Here is a 19,377-nt window from a genome sequence, read left to right on the forward strand (position 1 = left end):
CCAAAGGGAGAACACAGCAGGGTACAGGAGAGAGGCCTCACAACAGCTCTGAGATTGCACCACCTGCTGAAGAGACACAGACAGGGGAGCAGTAAGCAACCAGCCAGGCTCCCACAGCTGCCCCCAGAGAGCACTGAACAGCATCTCCAGAGGCCAAATGAAAACAAGAACCAAGATCCCCCCCCAGGGCTGCTGCCCCTGTGCCTGAGCTGGGTGTGGAGTGGCTCAGGGAGCTCTGAGCTGCTGCCCCTGTGCCTGAGCTCATCTCCTGCTCTGGACACATTCCAAACCCTCCTGGATGTGCTCCTGGGTGACCTGCCCTGGGTGGTGCTGCCCTGGCAGGGGGGGTTGGACTGGGTGATCTCTGGAGGTCCCTCCCTCCCCCCTGTGATCCCATCCTAAAGCTCCAAAACTGGATTGGGCTTCTCAGGTTGTTTGCACTGCCTGGGACCTGTGACCATCAGAGACTGAGTGCAGGGCTGCACAGCAGTGGCACAGAGACAGCTGGCAGCAGGCTCCAAGTCCCAGGCAGGCAGCTGGCACTGGGGCAGGGCAGAGCAGCAGCTGGCAGAGGAGAAGCAGCTGCTTGGGTGGGTGAGTAGCTCACCCCTGAAAGCCACAGCACAAGGAGCTGGCAGAAGGAACAGCTTCATGCACAAGAGAGCAGACAAGGCAGCCTGGCTTCAGGCTGCAGCTGGGGCTGGAATCCCAGCAACACCAAGGGGAAACTCCCTGCCCCAGATGGGAACTCTCGGTGCAAGGAGAGCTCACCTGCAGTGCTGTGCCCAGCTCTGGGGGCCCAGAGAGAGGAGAGCCACAAAGATGATCAGAGGGCTGCAGAACCTCTGCTCTGGGGACAGGCTGAGGGAACTGAGGTGGTTCAGCCTGGAGGAGAAGGCTCCAGGGAGAGCCTGGAGCTGCATTCCAGAATCTGCAGGGGAGCTGCAGGCAGCTGGGGAGGGACTGCTCAGAAGGGGCTGTGGGGACAGGCCAGGGGGCAGTGGTTTGGGACTGGAGCAGGGCAGGTTTAGGTTGGGCATCAGGAGGAAGTTAAGGGTGGAGAGACACTGCCTCAGGCTGCCCAGGGAGGTGGCTGAGGCCATTGGGGATGTTTAAGGTCAGATTTGCTGTGGCCCTGGGCAGCCTGCTCCAGCTGCAGGTCTCCCTGCTGCCTGCACAGCGCTTGGCCAAGCTGAGCTTCAGCCACCTGTGAATCGGGCACCAAGGGGCACTGTGACTTTGGCAAGGTCCAAGTGAGCCTTTGGGGCCGTGGCCAAGCTGCAGCTTCCCTACAGGACTGCCCCAGGCACTTCCAGCACTGCCTGCACAGCTCTGGCAGGTCCTGAGCCCACTCCCGGGGGGAAGGAGAGCAGCAGCTCGCAACGAGAGACAGAATCCCTCCCACCGCCGCTCCCAGGGCACAGAGCTGGAGCACTCCCAGAGCTGGAGCACTCCCAGAGGTGCTCCAGGCCAGCCTGGGGGCAACCTGGGCTGCTGGAGGAGTCCCTGCCCGTGGCAGGGGGCTTGCAACTGGCTGATGGTTTCCCCCCCCACTGCCACTGAAAGCATTTCAACTGCAGCCCCACAGCGAACACAACCAACTCCTCCTGCTGCTCCCTGCCGGCAGCGAGACGCTGGGTGAGCAGGAGCAGGGGGCTGGGGGCTGGGCTGGGGGCAGCTGGGAAGGCAAACTGCCAGCACCACGTGAGGCCTGCAGCAGGAGCAAGGCCACCAAGCAAGGCAGCGAAGCTGACCCTTGGGCTCCTTACCTGTCAGGGGCTGTCCCAGCTCGGCCTGCGCTTTACCCTTCGCCGCTCCTTCCAGAGGCAAAGAACCTCTGTCCCCTTTGTAGAGTTTCGGCTTGAATGGAGAATCTTTGTCTTTACCTTTGGACCCCTTAGGCCTGCCTGCTTGCTTCTTCTTGGATTTACCATCTCCCTTCACACCCAGCAGCGGATGGACCTCTGGGGACAGACACAGGGCGGTCAGCCGGGGCCGCGGCACCCAGGCGCACGGCCGCCAGCGCCCCGGGGCGAGGAGAGGCTGTCCCTGCCCCTGCCCCTGCCCCCAGCCCCCTGCCCCCTGCAACTGCCCCCTGCCCCTGCCCCCTGCCCCCAGCCCCCTGCCCCTGCTCCCTGCCCCCTGCAACTGCCCCCTGCCCCTGCTCCCTGCCCCCTGCAACTGCCCCCTGCAACTGCCCCCTGCCCCCAGCCCCTGCTCCCTGCCCACTGCCCCCTGCAACTGCCCCCTGCCCCTGCTCCCTGCCCCCTGCCCCCTGCAACTGCCCCCTGCCCCTGCTCCCTGCCCACTGCCCCCTGCCCCTGCCCCCAGCCCCCTGCCCACTGCCCCCTGCCCTCTGCAACTGCCCCCTGCCCCCTGCCCCCTGCCCCTGCCCCCTGCCCCCAGCCCCCTGCCCTCTGCAACTGTCCCCTGCCCCCTGCCCCCTGCCCCTGCCCTCTGCAACTGCCCCCTGCCCCCAGCCCCCTGCCCCTGCCCTCTGCAACTGCCCCCTGCCCCCTGCAACTGCCCCCTGCCCCTGCCCCCAGCCCCCTGCCCCTGCTCCCTGCCCACTGCCCCCTGCAACTGCCCCCTGCCCACTGCCCCCTGCCCTCTGCAACTGCCCCCTGCCCCTGCCCTCTGCAACTGCCCCCAGCCCCCTGCCTCCTGCCCCTGCCCCTGCCCCCTGCCCCTGCCCCCAGCCCCCTGCCCACTGCCACTGCCCTCTGCAACTGCCCCCTGCCCCTGCCCCCTGCCCCTGCTCCCTGCCTACTGCCCCCTGCCCCTGCCCTCTGCAACTGCCCCCTGCAACTGCTCCCTGCCTACTGCCCCCTGCCCCTGCCCTCTGCAACTGCCCCCAGCCCCTGCCCCCAGCCCCCTGCCCCTGCCCCCTGCCCCCAGCCCCCTGCCCTCTGCAACTGCCCCCTGCCCCCAGCCCCCTGCCCCTGCCCTCTGCAACTGCCCCCTGCCCCCTGCCCCTGCTCCCTGCCCACTGCCCCCTGCCCCTGCCCTCTGCAACTGCCCCCTGCCCCCTGCCCCTGCCCTCTGCAACTGCCCCCAGCCCCCTGCCCCTGCTCCCTGCAACTGCCCCCTGCCCCCTGCCCTCTGCAACTGCCCCCTGTCCCTGCCCCCTGCCCTCTGCAACTGCCCCCAGCCCCCTGTCCCTGCCCCCTGCCCTCTGCAACTGCCCCCTGCCCCCTGCCCCTGCCCTCTGCAACTGCCCCCTGCCCCCTGTCCCTGCCCCTGCCCTCTGCAACTGCCCCCTGCCCCTAGCCCCCTGCCCCTGCTCCCTGCCCACTGCCCCCGGTCCCTGGCAGCTCACCCACCTCAGGGGCAGGGGAGGGAGGGGAGGGGAGGGAGGGGAGGGGAGGGGGAGGAGGGGAGGGGGAGGAGGGGAGGGGGAGGAGGGGAGGGGGAGGAGGGGAGGGGGAGGAGGGGAGGGGGAGGAGGGGAGGGGGAGCAGGGGAGGGAGAAGGGCTGCTCCAGCCCTCTGATCCTCTGTGTGGCCTCCTCTGGACCCACTCCAGCAGTCTGCTGTCCTGCTCATGCCTGGGCACCAGCTTTCAGGTGCTCCTCCTTACTCCTGGCTTGACAAGCACCAGCAGGTTGGAAGAGCTGCTGGCTACTGACTGTTCCATGGAGTGACTCCAAAGGGAGAGGCAACTAAGGAGTCAGCTTCTCAACTCCTGCTCTGCAGACAGAGCCAGAAACCACCTCAGGTGCAGAGCTGGCCCTGCAGCCACAGCAGCTTGCACCTACCGTCATTAGGAACTCCTTGGAGCTCAACATTGGTGGTTTTGGGCTTCTTCTTTGGTGCCTGAGGTCCATCAGAGGAGGACTGCCTCTTCTTCTCAGAGCCTATGCCCTCATCAGTCAGAGAGCTCTGAACTGCATCTGGGGGAGGCCCATAAGGGTTCTCCTCTGGATCCTCCACCTCAGGAGCAATGGGTAAGTAAAGCAGAGCTTTGGAGTCCTCCAGCTCTTCATCACTGTGAGGGCAGAAGAGTTGGTTTCAGCTCAGAGGAGATGGCCCAGGGGGTGGCAGGGAGGCCTTTGCCACCCACACTGCACAGCCCCAAAGGCTCTCTCTCACCTGCTACAGAAGGCAGCTATGGGATCCACACTTGTCACATCCACTTCTTCATCTTCTGCAGCATCAGCACCTGAGAGCCAGGGCAAAAAAAACCCCAAACACAGTGAGGAAAAGACCAAAGGGCTCAGAAGGAATCAGCCTGGCTGTGCTTCAACAGCTCAGCAGGCAGAGGGGGAACTGGAGCAGAAGCCAAGCTGGAAGTCTTTGCTCTCAGATTCACTTCAGTTTGCTGGGCTCTAACCACAGAATGGGTTGGGCCAGAAGGGACTTGAAAGATAGAACAGAACAGGACAGGAATAGACCAGACCAGGCTGGAAAAGACCTCAGAGATCAGCAAGTCCAAGCTGGCAGCCAGCACCATCTGATCAACTCAACCATGGCACCAAGGGCCACATCCAATCCCCTCTGCAACACCTCCAGGGATGGGGACTCCACCACCTCCCTGGGCAGCACATTCCAGTGGCTAACAACTCTCTCTGGGAAGAACTTTCTCCTCACCTCCAGCCTGAACCTCCCCTGGCACAGCTTGAGACTGTGTCCTCTTGTTCTGGTGCCAGGTGGCTGGGAGAAGAGACCAACCCCCACCTGGCTGCAACCTCCCTTCAGGGAGTTGGAGAGAGCAATGAGGTCTGCCCTGAGCCTCCTCTTCTGCAGGCTAAGCAACCCCAGCTCCCTCAGCCTCTCCTCCCAGGGCTGTGCCCCAGACCCCTCCCCAGACTCATTGCCCTTCTCTGGACACCTTCCAGCAGCTCAACCTCTTCCCTAACCTGAGGGGCCCAGAACTGGACACAGCACTCAAGACCATGCAGCTCCAAGCCCCCTGCCATGGGCAGGGACATCTCCTAGTGGATCAGGGTGCTCCAGGTCCCATCCAGCCTGGCTTTGAACACTCCCAGGCTTGAAGCCCCCAGTAACCTCTCAGGACAGGCTCACACAGAGCCCTGCCAGCTGAAAGACTTTGAACCTCCTCAGATGGTTTCTTCTTTTCCCTCCCTCAGCTCCAGAAGCTAAGGAAAGCTCTTTTGATGCAGCACCCCCACAAGCCAGCAATGCATTTGAGTACCAGGAACTGCTCAACACCCATGAACCTGCCCCTGGTCCTGAGGAGAGCTCAGTGCTATGCTGGGAAGCAGCTTCCTTCCTTTCCCTGTCCATCCACAGCCTTTATTCCATCGGGGTTTGGCACCACCCAGTGGCCAAGCTGCCTGCCACTGATTCAGAGCCACTGCTGCTGCTGCTGCAGGCTGTGGCTGCTTGCTGCTGCTTGCTGCCTGAAGATGTGCTGGAGAGGGGAGGCCTTGCCAAAAAGAAGGCTGAAACAGGGAGAGGAAGAGAAGAGACACAGAGGAAAGATGCAGAGTCACAGAATGACTCCAGACCCCTGAGCAGCAGCTAACAGAGACTCTGCCAATCACCTCAGAGGATCCCTGAGCTGCATCCCAGCTCCTGGAAGGATCATGGACTCAGGAAGGTTGGAAAAGGCCTCAGAGATCAGCAAGTCCAAGCTGGCACCCAGCACCTCCTGACAACCAAACCATGGCTCCAAGTGCCACATCCAATCCCCTCTGGAACACCCTCAGGGATGGGGACTCCACCATGGGCAGCACATCCCAAGGACCAACAACTCTCTCTGGGAAGAACTTTCTCCTCACCTCCAGCCTGGCACAGCTTGAGACTGTGTCCTCTTGTTCTGCTGCTGGGGGCCTGGGAGAAGAGCCCAACCCCCACCTGGCTCCAACCTCCCTTCAGGGAGTTGCAGAGAGCAAGAAGGTCTCCCCTGAGCCTCCTCTTCTGCAGGCTAAGCAACCCCAGCTCCCTCAGCCTCTCCTCCCAGGGCTGTGCCCCAGACCCCTCCCCAGCTTTGTTGCCCTTCTCTGGACACCTTCAAGTCTCTCAATGTCCTTCTGAACCTGAGGGGCCCAGAACTGGACACAGGACTCAAGGTGTGGCCTAAACAGTGCTGACCACAGGGCACAATGACCTCCCTGCTCCTGCTGGCCACACTGTTCCCTTGGCCCTCTTGGCCCCCTGGATCCTAACAGGAAGGCTGCAGAAGGACTTTTCCTGAGGGTGTCTGGAGACAGGATAAGGGGGAAGGGTTTGGAGCTGAGGCAGAGCAGGGGCAGAGTGGAGCTGAGGAAGAAGTTCTTCAGCAGGAGGCTGCTGAGCCTCTGGCACAGGCTGCCCAGGGAGGCTGTGGGTGTCTCCTCCCTGGGAGTGTTGGAGGCCAGGCTGGATGCAGCCTTGAGCAGCTGAGCCTGGCTGAGGTGTCCCTGGGCAGGGTGGGGAGGTTGGAGGAGCTGAGCTCTGAGCTCCCTTCCGAGCTGAGCCATTCCAGGACTCTGTGCTCCTTTGTCTAGGGCAGGCTGAACTAGAGGAGCTTGCTCAAGAGCTCCTCCCAGAGTGATTTCACCAACAAAGGAGCCGGCAGTGCCTTTTGTCCCAGCAGAGAGGGGGATAATGAAGACAGCAGCAGCCTGCAGCAGGTTCAGCTGCTGGCTTCATGCTGACTGGCAGGAATCACATTGACTGTGGCAGTTCATCCACCTCAGCCTCACAGAAGGGACCTTGGAGATCATCCAGTTCCAACCCCCCCTGCCCCAGGCAGGGACACCTCTCAAGGCCACATCCAACCTGCCTTCCAGCCCTGAAACCTCCCCAGCCTCTCTTGGCAGCCTGTTCCAGGGCTTCAGCACCTTCATGGGGAAGAAATTTCCTCCCAGGGTCTGATCTGAACCCAGCTTGCTGCAGTGTGGAGCCAGCACTTCTCCCTCCTGCCACTTCCCAGCCCTGGGATGCTTTCATTGCTCAGCAGAGCCCTGCAGCCAGGCTACAAAACTCTTTGCAACCCAGAAACACAGCTCAGACAGTACCTGTCTGCTCTGGCTCACTCTTGTCTTCATCTTCAATGTCAAACTCTGACTCTCTCTCTTCATACTCCACATTTTCATCCAGCTCTTTGAAGTCAGGTGCAAAGGCACTCCAGTTTTCCTGAAACCACAAAGTCAAAGGGACTTTTGTTCCCCCCTCACACAGGAGAAGAGGCACCCACAGAGAGGCCTCTTGCAGCTACAGCCTCATTCTGCAGCAAAAAAAAATCCCCCAAGCCACTCACAGAAGAGCATAAAACAGACATTAAAAGAGCAGCCAAGGCTGGCTGGCAGAGGCTGAGGGCTGGACCAGCCACTCATCAAGTGACAGCCCAGCCCTCCCTGAGCCACTCTCCCTGCCCAGTGGGAAGAGAGAAAGGGAATAAAGAGAGAAACTGCTGGATTAGCCCTGTGGTGAATCAGGAACTGCACAAACCAGCTCCAGCACTGAAATGTTCCTCCTGTGCTGCCATGGGTGGCAGGAAGCAAAGCTGCATGCTGACACTTAGCCACTTCACTCTGGGCTCACCCCCCCCCAGACCTGCTGGGCTTCAAGAAGTAGTGATAGCAGCTGGGCTGCAGGCAGGGACAGGACATGGGGGAATGGAAGGAAGCTGCAGGTGGGGAGATTGAGGCTGGAGGTGAGGAGGAAGTTCTTCCCCATGAGAGTGGTGAAGCCCTGGGTTGTCCAGGGAGGTGCTTGAGGCCCCAGCCCTGGAGGTGTTTAAGCCCAGGCTGGATGAGGCTCTGGGCAGCCTGATCTAGTGTGGGGTGTCCCTGCCCATGGCAGGGGGGTTGGAACTGGCTGATCCTTGGGGTCCCTTCCAACCCTGACTGATGATACTATGATAAGATCAGCACTCAGAAGATCACCTGATTCAGAGGGGCACCCATTCCCAGAGGAATCATGTCCCTGGGATGATGTTTAAAGCTTGATTTGTTGAGCAGCTGCAGTGCTGAGTCCTCTCCTCACAGCCAGGGCAGGGCAGGGGAAGCCAAAACAGAGGTGGTGTGAAGGTGAGGAGTTCCTCTCCTCACAGCCAGGGCAGGGCAGGGGAAACCAAAACAGAGGTGGTGTGAAGGTGAGGAGTTCCTCTCCTCACAGCCAGGGCAGGGGAAGCTTGAGGGAGGGTTTCAACATGCAAGTGGTGAGTCTGCTGGGATGGAGAGCAGTGGGGGCCAGGATCCTCTGAAGGAAGCAGTGTGAAACAGACACTCACCACCTGATTCTGAGCCCAGATGGAGACCACACCGCTGGAAATGGAAGCGATGATGGGGCGCACAGGATGCCACTGGGGGGGAAAGAGAAGCACAGAATCAAGGCTGGAAAAGACCTCAGAGATCAGCAAGTCCAAGCTGGCACCCAACACCTCCTCACCACTAAACCATGGCTCCAAGTGCCACATCCAATCCCCTCTGCAACACCTCCAGGGATGGAGACTCCACCACCTCCCTGGGCAGCACATGCCCAGGGCCAATCTCTCTTGCTGGGAAGAGCTTTCTCCTCACCTCCAGCCTCCCCTGGCACAGCTTGAGACTGTGTTCTCTTGTTCTGCTGCTGCTTGCCTGGGAGAAGAGCCCAACCCCCACCTGGCTCCAACCTCCCTGCAGGGAGTTGCAGAGAGCAAGAAGGTCTCCCCTGAGCCTCCTCTTCTGCAGGCTAAGCAACCCCAGCTCCCTCAGCCTCTCCTCCCAGGGCTGTGCTCCAGACCCCTCCCCAGCTTTGTTGCCCTTCTCTGGACACCTTCAAGCCTCTCAATGTCCTTCTTAGACTGAGGAGCCCAGAACTGGACACAGGACTCAAGGTGTGGCCTCAGCAGTGCTGGTCACAGGGCACAATGACCTCCCTGCTCCTGCTGGCCACACTCATCCTGATGCAGGCCAGGATGCCCTTGGCCCTCTTGGCCCCCTGATCCTCTGGACACATTCAAGTATCTCAATGTCCTTCTTCCATGGAGGGGCCCAGAGCTGGACTACTGGAAACTGAAGCCATGATGGGGCAGACAGGATGCCACCAGGGGGTTGGCAGAGAAAAGAGGCAGAGCTTAGGCTGGTCACTGGCATTCAGAAAGGTTGGCTTGCAAAGCAACAACAAGAAGAAGCCTAAGAGCAGATGGTTTCCTTACTGCAACATCCAGGAGCAGCTCTCCTCTGGTGCCATGGAGGATCTTCACCAGGTTTCCAATGCTCTTCTCCCAGATGTAGAGGGCATGCTGGCGTGCTGAGCCTGCCACGATGTACTCCCCGTCCCCAGAGAAGCAGCACTTCTTCCAGGGTGTCCTGAGTGCCAAGAGAGCACCCCACAGGTAAAGACCAGCACAGCAGGGAGGGTGGAGGGCTGTGCACAGGGCTTGTTCTTCAGACTGAGGTCATACAGACCACAATCCACAGTTAAATCCCTGATCAAATTGGGACAGAGAGGTTTGAGAGAGCAGTGCTGAGCAGAAGGATTTGGAGGTGCCGAGAAGCTCAAGAGGAGCCAGCAATAGGCACTGCCAGCCCTGTCCTGGGCTGATCCCCAGCAGCGTGGGCAGCAGGGGGAGGGAGGGGATTCTGCCCCTCTGCTGTGCTCTGCTGAGTGGCCCCTGCAGTGCTGGGGCAGCTCAGGAGGCCTCAGCACAGACAAGGACCTGTTGGGAGTGGGGCCGGGAGCCCACAGAGGTGATCAGAGGGCTGGAGCACCTCTGCTACGAAGACAGGCTGGGAGAGTTGGGGCTGTTCAGCCTGGAGAAGGCTCCAGAGAGACTTCAGAGCAGCCTTCCAGGATCTGGGGTGGGTTACAGGAGAGCTGGGGAGGAGTTACAAAGGCAGGGAGGGACTGGGCAAGGAGCGACAGCTTCCGACTGGAAGGAGCTGGACTGAGATTAAGAGGAAACTGTTGTCTGTGAGGCTGGGGAGGCAAAGGAACAGGGTGGCAAGAGAGGCTGTGGAGGCTCCAAGCCCGGAAGTGTTGACTGCCAGGTTGGGAGGACCTGGAGCAAGCTGGCTGCATGGGAGGTGTCCCTGCCCACGGCACGGGGCTGGAACCGGACGATCCCTTCCGACCCAACCCATTCTGTGCTCCCACGAAGCGACCTCCCCCTGCCTGCTACCCCCAGTGAGACACTCAAGCACCCTGCAGCCAGCAGCTCCCAGGAGTGCTGAGCACAGGAGCCTCCCCTTGCCCAGCTCCTCTTTACCTGTTCACTAAATCCTGCAGCTTCTGCATGGGCTCAGGCTCCCCGTCCCGGCCGCAGGTGAGGATCTCGCGGCCGTCGTACACCCTGATGATCCTGTCGGCTGTGTTGATCAGGAAGCAGCTGCAGGGCAGGGCAGGGCAGAACAGAGAATAGAATAGAATAGAATAGAATAGAATAGAACAGAACAGAACAGAACAAAACAAACCAGGTTGGAAGAGACCTTCAAGATCATCACATCCAACCTATCACCCAACACCTTCTGATCAACTAACCCCTGGCACCCAGCACCCTATGAAGTCTCCCCCTGAACAGCTCCAGTGATGGTGACTCCACCACCTCCCTGGGCAGCACATCCCAATGGGCAATCTCTCTCTCTGTGTACAACTTCTTCCTCACCTCCAGCCTAAACCTCCCCTGGCACAGCTTGAGACTGTGTCCTCTTGTTCTGCTGCTGCTTGCCTGGGAGAAGAGACCAACCCCCACCTCTGGACACCTTCCAGCAGCTCAACCTCTTTCCTAACCTGAGGAGCCCAGAACTGGACACAGGACTCAAGGTGTGGCCTGAGCAGTGCTGAGCACAGGGCACAATGACCTCCCTGCTCCTGCTGGCCACACTGTTCCTGCTGCAGGCCAGGATGCCCTTGGCCTTCTTGGCCCCCTGGGCACACTGCAGGCTCATGTTCAGCCTACCATCGACCACCACCCCCAGGTCCCTCTCTGCCTGGCCGCTCTCCAGCCACTCTGCCCCCAGCCTGTAGCACTGCCTGGGGTTGCAGTGGAGGGCACAGAGAGAGCAAGAAGAGGATCAAAACATAGCCCACAACAAGAACTAGGGAGGCTTGAGGACCTGGTGTGCTCTGCCAGGCTACCCCCAGCGCTTCGGGCTCCTCTGGGCGCCCGCGGGGCCTCACCTTCCCTTCCGAGCAAACTCGATGGATTTGATGGCTGTGGTGTTGCTGGTGCCAGTGGTCACTCTGAAGGAAGCAACAAGATCCTGAGTTTCTGTTTTTAAGACCAAGATCTGAAGATTAAGGAGACAGAAAGCAGTCAGTGTCCTCCCTGTATCTCAGCCCCCTTGTGGCTCCTCTCCCGAGCCTGCCCACAAAAGCCTCCCGGGCTCGGCAGGAGCCGCTGGGACGCTGCAGCTGGGGCTGCGCTGCAGCTGGCTGCAGCTGGGGCTGTGCTGCAGCTCTGCCACACAAACACTGCAAAAGGAGCCAACAGTTTGGGTCACAGCCAGCAGCAGCACCAAGAGGAAACCTGCCTGAACCCAGGGCATTACAGATGCACAGCATCACAGATTGCACTGGGGTGGAAGGGAGCCTCAAAGGGTAACTTGTCCAACCCCCCCTGCACTCGGCACGGACACCTCCAGCTAGAGCAGGCTGCCCAGGGCCACACTCAGTCTGATCTTGACTGTCTCCAGGGATGGGGCCTCAACCACATCCCTGGGCAGCTTGTTGCAGTGGTTCACCACCCTCATGGTGCAGAACCTCCTCCTGATGTCCAACCTAAGCCTGCCCTGCTCCAGTTTCAAACCATTGCCCCTCATTATACCACTCCAAGCCCTTCTAAGCAGCCCCTCCCCAGCCTTCCTGCAGGTTCCCTTCCACACCAACAGAAGGCAAAACCTTTTCACTGTGAGGGTGGCAGAGCCCTGGAGCAGGCTGCCCAGAGAGGCTGTGGAATCTCTCCAGACCAGTCTGGATGCATTCCTGTGTGACCTGCTGCAGGTGATGCCACTCTGGCGGGAGGGTCGGAGCGGATCATCTCCAGAGGTCCCTTCCAACCCTTCCCATTCCCTGACACCGCACCCAGGGCTGCCTGCTGAAGCCTCACCTTCCCCTTGGCATTGCCTGTGTAAATGTATTCCCCTCTCCTGTCAAAGGAGGCCACAACATTGAGGTCAGAGTCGTCGTCCACAGGCAGCACCACGTGCTTGGAGTCCGAGAGCGTCAGCATCACCGGCGCCGACTTCATGGGGCACACCAAGACTCTGTTCCTACAGGGCAGGAAGGGAAAAGGAGATCCTTCTGTAGCAAACAATTTCTGCATTTACAAGCAGGGGGGCAAAAAAAAAAAGACTAAATCTCATTCTGCACCAAGAAACAAGAGAATCTCTCTGGGGCTTTGCTAGCTGGCTTCATCCTTGGCGTTTCAATCACACAACCACGTGCGGCTGGGGGCTGTGAATCCCAGAGGGGCTCAGGTTAGAAGGGAGCTCAGAGATCATCTCCTCCAACCTCCTCACCGTGCCCAGGGATACCTCTCAGCTACACTCAGCTGCTCAAGGCCTCATCCAGCCTGGCCTTGAACACCCCCAGGCAGGAAGCAGCCACAGCCTCCCTGGGCAGCCTGTGCCAGAGCCTCACCTCCCTCCTACTGCAGAACTTCTTCCTCAGCTCCACTCTAACCCTGCTCTCTGTCAGCTCCAAACCCTTCCCCCTTGGCCTGGCTCTAACCACCCTTCTGAAAAGTCTCTCTGCAGCCTTCCTGCAGGATCCCTTCCTGTATTGGAAGGCAGCTCTGAGGTCCCCCCAGAGCCTTCCCCTCTCCAGGCCGAACGCCCCCAGCTCCCTCCTCCTTCCCCGGGGAGCTTGCCCGAGCTCATGCAGCAATCTGTAAACCCAGCCAGAGGATTCCACCCAAGTTTCCAAACACTCTTCCCTTGTTCACCCCTCCTGCTGGGCTGCCATTTGCATGCACAAAAGGAACCCCAACAAACCCAGGCAGGGTTCCCAAGAGGAACACAGCAGACCCCCACCCCCGAGAGAGCTGGAAGGATCGCTTTGCAAAGGGCAGCGAAAGCTTTTACTGATCGTTAAGCTTGAGCTAAATGAGAGAGGTTTGAGCCAAGGGAGAGAGGTTTGAGCCAAAGGAGAGAGGTTTGAGGCAGATCAGGATTCAGCCCTTGCCTCCCAGCACTTACTGGTCTCGAGGGTGGTACTGGACCTTCAGGATAGGTGATGGAAAGCGAAACCTCTGGTCACAGTCTCCAGAGAGGACGTCCCACTGCGACACGATGTTGTCGGTGGAAGCACTCACCAGCTTGTGGCCATCTCGACTCCAGCTGCAGCAGAGAGAGGCAGCCTGAGTCAAAGTTACTCTTTAAATGCATACATCACTTCCCCCCACCCCTCCTCTCCCCTCCCCCCACCCCCCCATCTCCTCTCCTCCCCCCCCCCCCCACTTTGAAGATATCGAATCATCAGCCTCGGATGGAAAACTATCAAGGTGAAAAAGAATCCAACCTGCAAACACCTCAGAGAACAGAATCACCCAGGTTGGAAAAGACCTCAGGGATCACCAAGTCCAAGCTATAACTCAGGAGGCCAAAGGCATTTCCCAGCACCCTTAAAGGAAGCTGCACTGAAGTGAGGCTGAGCCTCCTGCAGCTGGGGAGCGTTTCAGTGACCAGCACCCCCAGCTGCTGGGGTCAGCACGTCTGGAGCTCAGCAAACATGGGCCATGGGAAGCTGACAGGAATGAGCACAGCCTGCCACAGACTCACTGACAGGTTTGGGAGGGAAGAGACCTTCAAAGCTCATCCAATCCACCCCTCCTGCACTCAGCAGGGACATGGAGCACAGCCCTGGGAGGAGAGGCTGAGTGAGCTGGGGTTGCTTAGCCTGCAGAAGAGGAGGCTCAGGGGAGACCTTCTTGCTCTCTCCAATCCCCTGAAGGGAGGTTGGAGCCAGGAGGGGGTTGGGCTCTTCTCCCAGGCAAGCAGCAGCAGAACAAGAGGACACAGTCTCAAGCTGCACCAGGGGAAGTTTAGGCACATTTCTTTCCTCACAAAGAGAGTTGTTAGCCATTGAAATGTGCTGCCCAGGGAGGTGGTGGAGTCCCTGTCCCTGGAGATATTCAAGAGGGGATTGGATGTGGCACTTGGTGCCATAGCTTAGTAGCCATGAGATGTTGGGTGACAGCTTGGACTTGATGATCTCTGAGGTCTTTTCCAACCTTATTGACTCTGTGACCTGCAACTTGAGCAGCTTGCTCAGAGCCCCAAACTGCCTGACCCAGAACGGCTCCAGGGTGGGGCCTCTCCCACCTCTCTGGGCAACCAGGGCCAGGGTCTCACCACCCTCACTTTCATCCCTAGCGCTCAGGCTGCGAGCTTTAGCTACACCTGAGCCCTGAATTCAGCTGGAGGAAGCGAGCCTCTCCTCACCACAGCGAGCAGACGGGGTGGATGTGAGCGCTGATGATTTTGGCGATGCCCCTGGTCAGGAAGTCCCAGATGACGATGCGCCCATCGTTGCAGCCCACGGCGAGCAGCGTGCCCCACCGGTTGAAGGTGCAGGTCAGGGCCATGCTGATGCAGTCCAGTGTGCCATCGGCCTCCTGCGGGGAGAGGGCACCGGAGGAGGGGGCGGTCAGCCCACCGCCCCGCCTGGCCGCCCAGCCGCTCGCAGCAGCCGACGGGCCGGGGGCAGCCCCGCGGGGCGGGGAGAACCGTTACCTCGGGGTAGTTCTGGCCGAAGGACTCTGCAACGAGACGCGAAGAAAGCGCTTGAGTCAGGCGCGCCCGCCGCCCCCGCGGCCCGCCCCGGCTCACCGCACCGCGCAGCTCTCCGCCGGCAGGGCGGCGGCCCCGGCCCCGCCTGCGCACGGCCCCCGGCGCGGCCCCGCCGCCTCCCGCGGCCCCCGGCCCGGCCCCCGCACCCCGGACCCACCGAGCAGCTCCAGGTTCATCGCGGCTGCCGTCCCGCTCCCTCCGTCCCCGTCGCCGAAGGACCCCGCCGGGGGCCTGCGCGGCGCTGCCCTTCCGTTCGCCTGACGAATCCGCGCTCCCCTCTGCGCCTCGCCCCGCGGCCCGCCGGCACCTCGCGGCTCGTTTCGTCCGGACCCAGGGCCGCCGAAGCCAGCCCCGTCCCCTGCCGGTGCGGCGGCGGCAGCGCGCCGGGGATCAGGCAGCGCCGCGGGCAGCCCGGCGCCTGCGTGCGGCTGCTTCCGGGCGGGCCCCGCGGCCGCTCCGCCAAGGTTCCGGGCAAGCGAAAGGCTCCGCTCCAGCCCCGCAGCCGCTCGCCCTTGGTGCCGGAGCGCGGCGGAGCGGGAGAACCGCCAGGGGGAAATAACGAAACAGAGCACCGAGAGCAGCGGGGAGCGGCCGTTCACAGCAGCTTTATTGTGCAGCGCCCGGTAGGCGAAGGCTGAACTCACAGTCGCGTCTCGTACAACACGGGGCGGGGGTGGGGTTAGTACCGCGCGGGTCTGATACAAAACAACAACAAAACAATGAAAAAGAACAATTGCAACAGTAAAATCCAACAGGTGAGCTCGGGCGTGCCGCTTATTGCACTTTCTCTACGCGCTCGGGAGGGTCGGTACAGCACAGCCCCAGCCTGGGTCCCCATTCCCTCCCTCCCTCCCTCCCCCCGCGGCCAAGCCGCTGCGAAAGAAAAGGTTTTTAGTGCTGGTTTATTTTTAAGCCCCGAGGGAGTGGGAAGCAGATAAAGGGCTGCTGGCTCCTGCCCGAGGGCAGTTCTGCTGTAGGAAAAGATAAAAGAGTTACTTCTGTAACTTGATTTCGGCTAAAAGGAGCAGAGCCAGGGGAAGGGGAGGGCTGCTCCGGTCCCCCAACTCCTGCAGCGGGGAGGGGGAGAGCCCAGGCTGCCCTCTCCCAGCTCAGCACCGTTCCTGCTTCTCAGTCCCACGTCATGGCATTTAGTGTAGGCAACAGTCCTCTAAATTAAAGTATCAGGTGCTTCAAGACCACCAAGGAAGTGCCCTGCAGCCTCCTGCTCGGGCAGCAGAGGCAGCAGCCAGAGCCCTCCACTCCATTCCTTCCTCACCCCATGTGGTCCAAGTTCATCCCACCAAGTGTAGTGTGCACGAAATGCTTACAAGTGGGCTGGGGAGTCAAGTGCAGAGGGAGTTCCCAACACCTCCAGGGCTCTACTTGAGCTTTGCAGTGACCTCCCAGCTCTTCTGCAGAGCCCCAGCAGCACCGTGTAACCCTCACCCCAGTAACCCTGCCGGCCAAAGCTGCTTTGCCAAAGTCATTTCAAGGCCTCGGCTCCACTTTAGGTTTACAGGAAGGGAGAAAGGAGGTGGACTCCCCCCACCCCCTGCAGTTAAGCCTCAGCCTCTGGGATTGAGCTTGGCTTAAGTGACAAGTGGTCACAGCAGTGGAAAAGGGTCCACAGAGCACAGAAGTCTGTCCAGTGCCTGGGGACAGCTGGTACATTGCACAAGGCACAAGCTTTAGGTCCCCTTCTTGCAGTGTAACATTAAAAAGGTCCTGTAACAAACACCAGCAGGAGATGGAGGGCAAGAAAAGGAGGAGAGTGTGGAGAGGAGAGCTCCTGCCCAGCTCAGCCTCACTGCCCCAGGCTCAGGTGCTTTGAGCTTGGCCCAACTTGCAGCTTAGAGCCTGGGGGACTCTTTCCAACCCTGTAATTATTCATCACTTTGTTTTCCTGGCTCTAAAGTGGAGGAGGGAAGAGAACACTGGCTTGAAAGATAAACAGGGGGGAGGGAGGGGGGAAAGCTCTCAAGAGGAGTTCAGCCAGGCAGGCTTGATCCCAAGAGAAAACAAAGTATTAAGTGCAGAGAAGTGGCTGTGCTGAGCTTGGGGGAAAGCTGCACATGCAGAAAGACACAAACCAAACCCCCCCCCCCAAACACTGAATGGAAACAAGAGAGCAAAGAGCTGCAAGGCAGCACTAAAACAAGGCAGCAGAGAAAGTGCCTGGTGATGGCTGCTCAAGGAAAGCAGCTCTGGAATTGCATACAGAGAGAGATGGAAGCTTCAGTCAGACCCTGGTTATTTACACAAAGCTACCTCTACTTCATTGCCAGAGCCTGCCCCTGCCTCTCCTGGTGCTGAGGGAGGTTCCTAACCAGCATGCCAGAGCAGAGTTAATACTGTGAGTGGCATCAGCAAGGCAGCAAAAGGCTGAAGGATTCTGCTTGGGGCCAAGCTCTTGGCTGTGCTGGCAGCAGGAGGTGTAGGGGGCTGTACAGAACCACACTTTGTGCCACCCCAGACCAGAGAGCTGCCTGCAGGTAAGTCAAAAAGGTCTATTTTTGGTAGCCTCTCTCTATTCACCTAAAAGCACAGCAATTCTGTTTCCTGCACAAGGAAAGGAAGAGTGAAGCTAAGCCAATGCTGCAGGGGTTAGCTATCCCTCTCCTTTCTCCCAGCTGTCAAGCAGGCAGAGTGTGGAGTGGAGTTTTGCTCCCTCCTAGCCAGCAGTGAGGTGCAGCAATTCCACATGGCCCCAGCCTGCTCTGGCTGCAGCCTCCCTGGCAAGCAAAGCCACTTTGTGCCCATCCTCTGCAGCCAGGAGGAACAGCACAACCCAGGGAGAAGTTGCCAGCTCAGTGTTTCCTCCTGGGGTGCACGTTCTCCCTCAGCCTCCACCCTCTCAGGGTGTTCCCATGGACCAATCTTGCCCCAGAAATGCTCAAGGCAAGGCTGGGGGTGGGCAAAAGGAGCACTTGGAGAATCAGCCCTCTGGGAAAGAGCAGCAGGATCACCCCAGCCTGGGATGCTTCTCCCTCCCTCCCTCCCCACCCCCTCCTCTCCAGGTTTTCTTCTCTCCAGCACAGCCAAAGGAAGAGCTCCCAGGGTGCAATGATCAGAGGAGGGCCACAGCTACTGGAGAGCAGGGACTGACCTGTTTGCCCCCCCAGTAAGCCCTCCCCAAGGAGATGACTTTAAAACAAGCCACCACCCCCAAGAGAAACCTTGTTTAAAAACCTCTCCAATCTCTCTCTCTCTCCCCCTCCTGGTTAGCACAATTTAAAACTCTCATTGCTTTGCCAGCTGCCTCCAATCCCCCTCCCAGAGAGGAGCAAACAAGGCATTAAAATGAACTGGCAGCTCCCCCCAGGGGCAGCCATCAGCTGTAAGGACTTTTTTGGGTAGCCACTCCAAGGTGCCTTCCAATTTGACCAGAGGGCTGCCAGGCCAAGGGTAGGTTTGATCAGACACTTCAGTAGCTATGAGGAAGCAAAACCATCAGGGAAACCCCCCCAAAAAAAGAGAGCTTGGTTAGAGAAAGGAGGAGGGGAAGGGTACAGAAGGAATTAGCTTATCAACTTGGGGTGCTTGCACTGCAGTGAACCCCCCCTCAGGTAAAACAGGGAAGCTTTGCTCCTCTCAATGTAAACATCTGGGGTGTTGCAAGAAGCTAAGGGAGCTGCTTTCAGCTCCTCCAACACTGCCTTAGCCTCCAGCCTCTGCTTTCCTCTTTCCTCTCCAACCACCCTGTGCCAAGCTGAGAAGGGATTGGGATAGCTGGGGGGTGGGGGTGTAGCCCAAAGGCCACCTAGGACCAGCACTGAACAGGAAGAGTGTGGGCTTGGCTTAAGAGTGTCAGGATCAGCTCCTGGCAACACAGACACTGCCTGGAGCACTTGACAAGATGCTTTGTGGGGGCTGGGCAAACCCTCCTCCCCCCCTCCTCAGTTCAAGGCTGTGGAGTTTTTTCCCCTCTCTCCTTTGCACACCTCCATGAGAAAAGCTGCAGCAGGGTAACTAGCATCAGGGGGGTGCTGCTCCAGGGGAGAGTCCTCTGCCTTGCTGTTCAAGATGGACCATTTCCCTCCCCCCCCACCCCCAGTAAAGGTCTCACCTCTGTGAGCACTCTTCTGCTTTGCTGTTACCTGTCCCACTCGTGTCAGCCCCAAGGAGCTTACATCTGAAGGAGCCATCTGCAGGAGCCAGGGGTTCAGGATTCTCCCACAGGTAAAGAAAGGAAAGGAAATTCTTCTGGGCTTCCTTTTTTTCCCCTCCTCAGGTCGAGTCGTCCAAGCCTTTATTTGGGTGCTCAGAGCTGGGCTTGCAGAGCCTGTCCATGATGCCCTGCAGCATAGGCTGAACGATCCCCAAGAGAGGGCGCTGGGAGGAGTCTCCGTCCCAGCAGGCTTCCATCAGCTGCCAGCATTCCTCATCGAACACCGGCAGCCGCTCCGGGCGCACCCCTGCGGAGCGGGGAGGGAGGTGTGCGGCCGGCAGCAGCCCCAGCCCGGGCTCCCTGCCCCGGCCCAGGGCTGAGCGGGGCTGCAGCTTCCTAAACGCTTCCAGGGAGGGGGACTCAAGGGCAAGGGAGGGGATTGTCCCCCACTGCTCAGCTCTGGGGAGACCCCACCGCGAGTACTGCCTCCAGGTCTGGAGCCCCTATCACAAGAGGGATCTGGAGGTGCTGGAAGGTGTCCAGAGCAGGGCCAGGAGGATGAGCAGAGGGCTGGAGCTGCTCTGCTGTGAGGACAGGCTGAAGGAGTT

At 59.8% G+C, this 19,377-nt stretch overlaps 2 protein-coding genes across 3 annotated transcripts in view; both read right to left on the reverse strand.

The window, feature by feature from the left end:
* Positions 1-13: 13 nt before the first annotated feature.
* Positions 14-14,980, reverse strand: RBBP5 (RB binding protein 5, histone lysine methyltransferase complex subunit). Of its 2 annotated transcripts, none has more exons than XM_054176529.1 (14): positions 14,819-14,980; positions 14,605-14,630; positions 14,314-14,486; positions 13,069-13,209; positions 11,979-12,141; positions 11,051-11,160; positions 10,140-10,259; positions 9,087-9,240; positions 8,181-8,252; positions 6,964-7,081; positions 4,091-4,160; positions 3,757-3,986; positions 1,770-1,964; positions 14-66 (listed from the first exon to the last, which is right to left on the reverse strand). In XM_054176529.1, exons 1-14 carry the CDS (start codon positions 14,835-14,837, stop codon positions 38-40), a joined length of 1,620 nt encoding a protein of 539 aa, XP_054032504.1. In that variant the 5' UTR covers positions 14,838-14,980; the 3' UTR covers positions 14-37. The 2 variants fall into 2 exon arrangements, with proteins under 2 accessions (XP_054032504.1, XP_054032505.1); XM_054176530.1 differs by having other exon boundaries at positions 20-63.
* Positions 14,981-18,714: 3,734 nt separating this feature from the next.
* The window catches only part of DSTYK (dual serine/threonine and tyrosine protein kinase), a 32,377-nt gene continuing 31,714 nt past the window's right edge, over positions 18,715-19,377 (reverse strand). The window contains exon 13 of the mRNA XM_054176261.1: positions 18,715-19,076. Coding sequence (XP_054032236.1) covers positions 18,889-19,076 — 188 coding nt within the window. The 3' untranslated portion in view covers positions 18,715-18,888. The remainder of the gene's footprint in view (positions 19,077-19,377) is intronic.

Source organism: Dryobates pubescens, chromosome 35 (genome assembly GCF_014839835.1).
Source record: "Dryobates pubescens isolate bDryPub1 chromosome 35, bDryPub1.pri, whole genome shotgun sequence".
Classification (NCBI taxonomy): Eukaryota; Metazoa; Chordata; class Aves; order Piciformes; family Picidae; genus Dryobates; species Dryobates pubescens.

What these genes read in the sequence shown, in the direction of transcription:
- RBBP5 (XM_054176529.1), bottom strand. An exon ending in TCGGCCAGAACTACCCCGAG is followed by an intron (nt 14,487 to 14,604) that starts GTAACGGTTCTC and finishes CTCTCCCCGCAG; the next exon opens with GAGGCCGATGGCACACTGGA. An exon ending in GAGTGAGCCAGAGCAGACAG is followed by an intron (nt 4,161 to 6,963) that starts GTACTGTCTGAG and finishes CCTGGCTCTCAG; the next exon opens with GTGCTGATGCTGCAGAAGAT.